The sequence below is a fragment of the Frankliniella occidentalis genome, unplaced genomic scaffold (genome assembly GCF_000697945.3).
Source record: "Frankliniella occidentalis isolate FOCC.00 unplaced genomic scaffold, Focc_3.1 Scaffold61, whole genome shotgun sequence".
Taxonomy (NCBI): domain Eukaryota; kingdom Metazoa; phylum Arthropoda; class Insecta; order Thysanoptera; family Thripidae; genus Frankliniella; species Frankliniella occidentalis.
Genome location: NW_026267191.1, coordinates 529159 through 537298, shown reverse-complemented (window position 1 = coordinate 537298; position 8140 = coordinate 529159). Strand labels below are relative to the sequence as shown.

The following is an 8140-nucleotide window of genomic DNA, read 5'->3' as shown; positions in this document are numbered from 1 at the left end:
CGCCCCGCCGCGCCTTGTCCGGCTCGCTCGGCCCCGTACGACGGCGTCAGGAGGAGGCCGGAAAAAGAGAAATCCATTTTGTGCTCCTGCTGAACGCCACACCACATGCCCCCCTCTGATCGCCCATGTGACGACGAGGTGCATGTCCGTGGTGGTGGGCCGGCGGCGGACGCTCGTAGTAGACGCACTTACTTGTAGTCCGCCGCATCCCAGCATTCCCCGCCCGCCGTCATTATTACAATATTTACTGTAATAATGTTTACAACAATCACGGCCGGCCGGACGGCGTACAGCCTGCGGCCGTCATTTTAATAATAGGCTGTAGTTTGGGAGGAGGAGCAGGACGGCGGCGGCGCAGGGCTCGCGACGACGACTAACTAACGGGGCCCGCGTGTCACACACGAGTGACGCGGACGCGGCCGCGCGCGCTCGGCGTCGGCACCACGTCAAGCAGTGCGGCGGCGGCTCCGTGGTGCTGGACGTGGCCGTCGGCTGCCGTAGACGGCGCGCGGGTGGTCCGCGCTGCTGCTACCGACACGACCGCGCCACGCCGCGCCACGCCTCGCGCCTCTGTGCGACGCGGCGGCGGCTGCTGCGGCGACCCCCGGCGAGTGTGTGGGCGCTCGACATAATGCCCGCAGGAGGAGAGTGACTGTATGAACGACCGTAACTCTTTCTTTCTCTCTCTCTCTCTCTCTCTCTCTCTCTCTCTCTCCCCCTCTTGCTCCTGTGTATAGCAGCACCACACACGTTTTGTGACGTGGGGCGCGCCGTTCATGTGTAACGTTTGTGTGGTCGCGGCGGCCGAGCTAAAGGTGCGGGCCGCTACATGGACACACAATCACAAACGCACACAAGCGCGCGCGCGCACACACACACACACACACACACACACACACACACAGCGGGCATGTTCGGTCTGAACACGGCAGCCGGACGGCGGCGCTTTCGTTCGCTCCCTCGGCCGCCTGTCGGTTAGGCCCGCCCGCTGCGCGCGCCCGTCGGATGGGTTGCCTACCCCACGGGCGCCCCGCCGCCCGGCGCGCTCCACGTCGGCCGCGTCCTCCCCGCCACCCGGCCCGGGCCGCCCCGTGACTAACAAAGGTGTTCTGTTCGTTCTCTTTACTGCACGGCCCCAAGGGCCTCTACCGCATGCCTTGATGGCGACACACTCGTGTGTGACGACCAAGTGCGTCACCGCGCCGCGTCACCTGGGGGCGCCCTCGGCCCCGCTGCTCTCGTGGCGCTTGTGACCTCACGCGCACTTTCTCTCCAACGAGAGAGACAGAGAGGGAGACGAAGGTTCCGCCAGGGTGTCCGCTGCTGAAATCCCGACACGCGCGCGCGCTCTGTGACACGTCTCTAATTGAGGAAGAAGGAGCCTGACGCCCTTGTTTTCCTCCCTTGTTCCAGGAGCTGTTCGCGCAGCTGCAGTTCTCCCAGGAGGCGGCGCTGCCGCCCGACGCGCTGCGGCGCGCGCTCGCCGAGTCCTTCTTCGACCAGCAGCGCTTCCAGCTCGGCTTCATGGACGACGCGGCCGAGTGCTTCGAGAACATCCTGCTGCGCATCCACTTCCACATCGCGTCGGCTGAGGCGGAGGACATGTGCTCGGCGCGCCACTGCATCCCGCATCAGAAGTTCGCCATGACGCTGGTCGAGCAGAGCGTGTGCGGCGCGTGCGGTGCCACCAGCGAGCCGCTGCCCTTCACGCAGGTAAGAAGGCACTTTCAAAATACGAAAATTTTACTTTCAGAAAACAATTTGGAACTTTTCCAGAAAAAATCGGAAAAAATTGGAACGTCCCCAGAAAAATTGGAAAAAATGGAAACTTTTCAGGCAAAAATTAAGAGATTCATCAAAAAATTTCCGAGCGTGCTTTACTGGAAAATGAAATTTCTTAGCATTGGCGGGATAAGGGGGCAGGGGGAGGGAGGGGGAGGACGGGACCAAGACGACGAGGGTGAGTGGATGCCCTTCCTGTCGTGGGAGGCGGGGTCCATTGAGGCGCTTAGGAAAACACTGGCCGGGAATGGGATTAGACTGGGGAGCGGGACCCTCCCCGGGACCCTCCACCGACTATGCGCGGTGACGTGGCAGGGCAGGGGACAGGTAGGGGTTCAACGGAGATTATTCATTCATTCGTGTGGGAGAGGGACGGGAGCAGGGGGCTCAGACATTGCTCTATACCCTCATTACAACCCTTTTGAAGCGCGTGCCATTCAGGGGGAAAATGAAAAGAAAGCGGGGGAGGGGGGAGGGAATTCTTCCCCTCATGGTTTGTACGGACGCGGACAGCGGCCAACAGGGGAGGGGCTCTATGCTAACACGGCCAGCTCGGCCTCCGCTGAGCGCGAGGGTGATATGGACCCGTCGGGGAGCGACCCGGGAGGAATGCGAAGGAGAATGACACGGGCACGACGACAATGCTAGACGGACGGGTCCTTCCTGTGTGTGTGTGTGTGTGTGTGTGAGCGCTGCAATGTCGCTCGCCCCATCACTGCTGGACGTGTGTTATGACATAGTGAGTCACGGAGAATGCAGTCGCCACGCCTGTGGCATGTGGCCTGGTCTCTCTCTGGTATCGCGCTCGACCCCATCTAGGCATCCATCTCAAGTCGTCCCTTTTGCCGTTCGCTTGTTGCAGATGGTGCACTATGTGTCGGCCTCAGCGCTCACCTCTCAGGCACGCCAGAGCGCCACCCCCAGCCACCCGGACCTGTTCGGCCAGCTGCTCAACAAAGCCGGCGGCATGGGCGACATCAGAGACTGTCCGGTGAGTTCACTATAATTGAGAGCGCATTTTTTAAGGATGTCTATTGGTGAGCGGTGTGATAATGTTTCCCCTCCGCCTTTGCAGTCGGCGTGCGGCGCCAAGATCCAGATCTGCCGGACGCTCATGAACCGGCCCGAGATCGTGTCGGTCGGCGTGGTCTGGGACTCGGAGCGGCCCACCCTGGAGCACATCATGTCGGTGTTCGCGACGGTGGGCACGTCCCTGCGGCTGGCCGACGTGTTCCACAGCGTGGTGGACGCGCGCTGGGCCGCGGCCACGCAGCACGCGCTCGTCGGCGTCGTCACGTACTACGGCAAGCACTACTCGACCTTCTTCTTCCACACCAAGCTGCGCGTGTGGATCTACTTCGACGACGCGACGGTGCGCGAGGTGGGCCCGCGCTGGGAGCAGGTGGTGGAGAAGTGCCGGCGCGGCCGCTACCAGCCGCTGCTGCTGCTGTACGCGGCGCCCAACGGCGGGCCCGTCAGCGCCGAGGGCGCGCCCAAGACCATCACCCCGGTGCCCATGGGCGTGTCGCCCACCTCGCCCACCTGGAACCTGTCGCTGCCCGGGTCGCGCACGGACAGCGCGGCCGCGCAGATGTTCCGCCGGTCCATGACCCCCACCATGTTGGACAAGTCGGGCGGCCTCGGCCTCCCCAACGGCCTCCCCAACGGCCTGCCCAACGGCCTGCCCAACGGCATGCGACGCGCCGTCACGCCCAACTCGCAGCCCAACGAGTACCAGAACCTGAGCGACATGCAGGCCATCATCTTCGCGCAGAAGCAGCAGCAACAGCAGCAACAGCAGCAGATGACGGGCGACTGCGTGGACGGCACGGAGCCGGGCTACATCAGCCGGCGCGCCGTGGAGAGCGTGCTCAACTACCAGCAGCACCAGGGCGGGCCGTGCGCGCCGCAGAGCGCCGGCACCATGGAGCAGCTGGCGGCAATGCAGGAGCAGGCGCTCGCCATGCGCTCCATGGGCTACAACTCGCTGACGCGCAACGGCGGCACCGCCGACCTGGTCCTGGAGCAGACCCGCAACCTGTCGCTCAAGCGCCACGACTCGACGAGCAGCTCGGGCGGCGCGGACCGCGACGGCCGCGACGGCGTGCCCAACGTGCCCGACCACCTCAACATCCCCCGGCGCAGGGACTCGGGCAACTGGAGCGGCGACCGCAACAGCGCCTCGTCGTCGTCCTCCACCTCCATGGAGAACCCCTACCTGTACCTGGTGGGCAAGATGCGGCCCCACAGCGTGGGCGCGCACCCGGGCGGCGTCCCGCGCAGCCCGACCGCCATCAAGCCGGGCGAGCTCAGCTCGTCCAGCAGCGGCTGCGGCAGCGGCGGGCCCTGCGACCCGGGCTACGACTCGTACTCGCTGTCCTCCACAGACAGCCTGCCCCTCCAGCTCGGGCTCCGGCATAACCTTCAGGTAAGTGTCCCATCAACATAGACGTGAACAATTTTATTGGAAATTTGAAATTTTGTGAACTATATGAGAAAGTTTTGTTGAAATTTGACCATATAAGCCTTTCTTTTCAATTTGTCTCTCAAAGGAGAAACTTTACGCTAACCACCCCGTCCTCCTTTTGCAGCTGGCCCAGATCCCGGAGGGGCACTCTCCGTCGCCCGGCCAACAGCAGGGCCTCGCCGGCCAGGACGGCGGCGTGCTCAGCGGCGACGACTGCGAGAAGCTGTGCCGCGAGGCGGACCAGCTGCTCGACAAGTCGCGCGCCACGGAGGAGGCCCACGACCTGACGACGGCGCTGGTGCTGTGCCAGGCGGCCGTGGGCAAGGCGCGCCGCGCCATGGACGCGCCGTACCACAACCCGCACACGCTGAGCGCCGCCAGGATCAAGCACAACACGTGCGTGATGCGCGTCCGCAGCCTGCACCGCCGCATCGAGCAGGAGACGCAGGTGGCGGCGCCGCGCGGCAACCACAGCCGGCAGAACAGCCGCGACAAGACGGCCAGCGGCAGCCACAGCCGCCAGGGCAGCAAGGACGGGTCGTACAGCCACAGCCGGCAGAACAGCCGCGAGCTGCTCGTGGCGCCGCAGCAGCCGCCCCAGCAGCAGCAGCAGCCGCCGCCGGCCGACAAGCCCGCCAGCAAGACCATCCAGCTGTACGGCACGCTGCCCAAGAGCAAGGGCGCCAAGGTGACGGCCATCGCGTCGAGCCCGAGCCCCAAGCAGAAGCAGCCGCAGCAGGCGCCGCGCGTCTTCGAGGACGAGGAGTACCTGTACGACCGGCCGGGCAGGTCGCCGCGCTCGGCCGCGCCCGGCGGCCGGCGCCAGGACAACCAGGCCGCCGCCGGCCGCGAGAAGCGCGCCCGGAGCGAGGAGCGCTCCAAGCACCCCATGCCGCTGCTCACGCCCAAGGAGGCCAAGGACGCCAAGGACAAGAAGGACAAGGAGAGCAAGGACGACAAGAAGAAGCAGCACAAGATCAGGCGGAAGCTGCTCATGGGCGGGCTGATCCGGCGCAAGAACAGGAGCATGCCCGACCTGCGCGACGGCGAAGACTCGGCGCCGCCACTCGCGGCCGCCCCCAAGCCGGCCAAGCCCGCCAAGGTGAGCCTGGACGAGTCGGCGCTCATGTCCGGCTCCGGCTACCTTTCCGAGGGCCACCTGGAGTACAGCGGCGCCACCAGCGGCAACCCCAACCTGGAGAGGAGCCGCCTCATGCGCAAGAGCTTCCACGGCAGCGCCGCTGGCACGGGCAAGGCCCTGACGGCGGCCAAGGTGCCGCCGCCGCCGCCGCTGCGCACCACCTCGCAGCTCACCGGCCAGGGCGCCGGCCGCCCTCCCGCGCCGCTACCGCAGGAGCCCTCCGGCCCTGCACCCGGCCCCGCGCCCTTCCACCCGGCCTTCAGGCCGTCCGCCAGCACCATGGGCTACGAGCCCGCGCAGTACGCCAACGGCGGCTTCCTGCTCAACGCGGAGGTCGAGCGCGAGCGGGAGCGCGAGCTGGCGCAGAGCCCAGACCAAGGCAGCACGACGCTCGTAACGCGGGCGCAGGTGCACCAGGAGCCCTCCTTCTTCAAGTTCCCCGAGCAGCCCGAGGCGGCCGCGGTGGACGCCACGGTGCCGCAGCCCGAGTGCGAGCCCGCCGACCTGCCGCCCTACCCCATCATGCACAGCCCCGCCGGCTCTGTCTGCCACTCGCGGCAGCCCAGCGACGAGTTCCCACCGCCGCCGTCCCTCCAGGACCTCTCGCAGCTCGAGACATCGGCGACCGAGTCCACGACGTCGTCCGCCGCGTCCCCGGGAGGCCTGCTCGCCGCGCTGCAGCAGAAGCGGCAGGAGATGCTCGCCGAGGGCCGCGGCGCCGCCGAGGTGGAGGCGGCCGTCAGGAGGGGCAGCTGCGGCAGCGGCGACACCTGGCTGCGGGAGCTGCAGGCCACGCTCAAGATGAAGCGCGCGCAGAACACGCCCAGCCCCGTGCCAACCCCCGCAGCCGCCCCCGCCCAGCCCGCCCCCAACAGGTCGCGGGTCAACTCGACCTCCTCGCTGTCCGGCCTGGACGACATCGTGCCGGCCGACAAGAGTGCCAACACCAACAACACTACCACCAACAACAACAACGCCAACAAGGTGCGCGATTTGGCATCGCAATTTGAACAAATCACGGTGCAGCCGCCTCAGCAGGCGCAACCCCAGTCGCCCACCCCGTACCAACAGCAGGCGACAACGGCGCCGACGGCCGCCGAGCCAAACGCTGCCAACGACATGTCGAACTACTCGGGCTACAGCCTCCGGGAGGACCTCATCTACGACACGGGCGTGCTCTCCATCAAGCCCCGCGAGGAGTACGTGCCGCCGGCCGAGCAGGAGACGACCAGCATCCTGACCAAATCTCGGTCCAGCACCAGCCTCCGCTCCGTCGGGCTGGGCGACGCCCGCCTGGACGGCAAGAAGAAAAAGAAGAACGTGACGTTCTGCGACCAGGTCGTCCTGGTGGCGACGGCCGACGACGACGAGACGGACGGCTACATCCCCAACCCCATCCTGGAGCGGGTGCTGCGCGGAGCCATCGGCAGCGCCTTCAAGAGGGACAAGGACTCCGCCTGCTCTGCCCCGCTGCAGAGGGAGATCAGGAGTCTCAAGGACGAGGCGCCCATCGCCGACTCGGTGCAGACCAAGCAGGACATCGAGCGCGCCGAGCAGCTGGAGCTGCAGCGGCTGCAGCAGCAGCACCAGCAGCAGATGCTGCAGCGGCAACAACAGCAGCAGCAACAGCAGCAGCAACAGCAGCAGCGACAGCAGGCGCAGCCCAGCCAGCCCAGCCCTTCTCCCTTGCCGCACAATGCAAGCCAGCAAGGACCCCCCAAGCAGTTACAGGGCTACCCGGCACCTCAGGGCCCGCAAAGCTACCCCCAGGGTGCCCCCCAGGGATACCAGCCGCCGTCGCCCCAGTCCGCGTCCCAGAGCGCGCCTCAGGGCCACCCGTCACCGTCGCCCAGCCCGCAGAGCCAGGGCCAGCCCAGGCCACAGGGCGTGTACCAGGCGGCGCCCGCCTACCACACCGCGCCGTCGCACCCCACCCAGCAGAAGATGTACGCCAGCCAGCCGAGCATGAACGGCAGGCCGTCGCAGGGCCCCAGCCCCGGGCCAGGCCAGAGCGGACCAGCCGGGTACTACCACAGTCTGCCCAACGGTCACCCCAACGGCCTGCCAAACGGACAACCGAATGGTCCTGCAAAGGGACAGCCTTTCGGGTTCCCGAATGGCCACCCGAACGGCCACCCCAACGGCCTGCCAAATGGTCATCCCAACGGCCTGCCAAATGGTCATCCCAACGGCCTGCCAAATGGCCACCCCAACGGCCTGCCAAATGGCCACCCCAACGGCCACCCCAACGGCCACCCCAACGGCCTGCCAAACGGTAACTCCAACGGCCTTCCGAACAGCCACCCCAACGGCCTTCCGAACGGCCACCCCAACGGGCCGGCGACCAGCGGCGCTCCGTCGAAGACGGCAACCAGCCCCGCCTACCCGCAGCAGCGGCCGGGGCCGCCGCCGGGCCCCGCGCCCGGTGCTGGGGCTAAGCCCGGCCCTGGGCCCTACAGCCCCGTCTACCAACCACCCCCGCAATACCAGCCGCCCCCGCAGCAGTACCAAGCCAGCCCTTACCAGCCCGTGCCTCAGCCGCAGCAGAACCCCCAGTACAACCAGCAGAGTCCCTACCAGCCCGTGCCGCACGGCCCTTACCAACCTGTGCCGCAGGGGCCGCAGGGGCCGCAGGGGCCGCAGGGCCCCCCTCAAGGCGCACCGCAGGGGTCGTACCAGACGATACCACACAACTCCAACGCCTACCAGCAGGCCCAGCACCAGGCCCAGCACCAGGCCCAGCACCAGGC

The 8140-nt window shown here is 66.8% G+C and overlaps 1 protein-coding gene across 3 annotated transcripts in view; it reads left to right on the top strand.

Moving 5' to 3' along the window:
* The window catches only part of LOC113209872 (uncharacterized), a 110448-nt gene that overhangs the window by 88467 nt on the left and 13841 nt on the right, over positions 1 to 8140 (top strand). For 2 of the 3 annotated variants that reach the window (XM_052267910.1, XM_052267908.1), the window contains exons 3-6: positions 1414 to 1713; positions 2645 to 2773; positions 2858 to 4210; positions 4374 to 8126. In XM_052267910.1, the coding sequence (XP_052123870.1) occupies positions 1414 to 1713; positions 2645 to 2773; positions 2858 to 4210; positions 4374 to 8126 (5535 nt within the window). Of the gene's footprint in view, positions 1 to 1413; positions 1714 to 2644; positions 2774 to 2857; positions 4211 to 4373; positions 8139 to 8140 lie in introns of all 3 variants that reach the window. The other variant, XM_052267909.1, reaches the window with a different exon arrangement.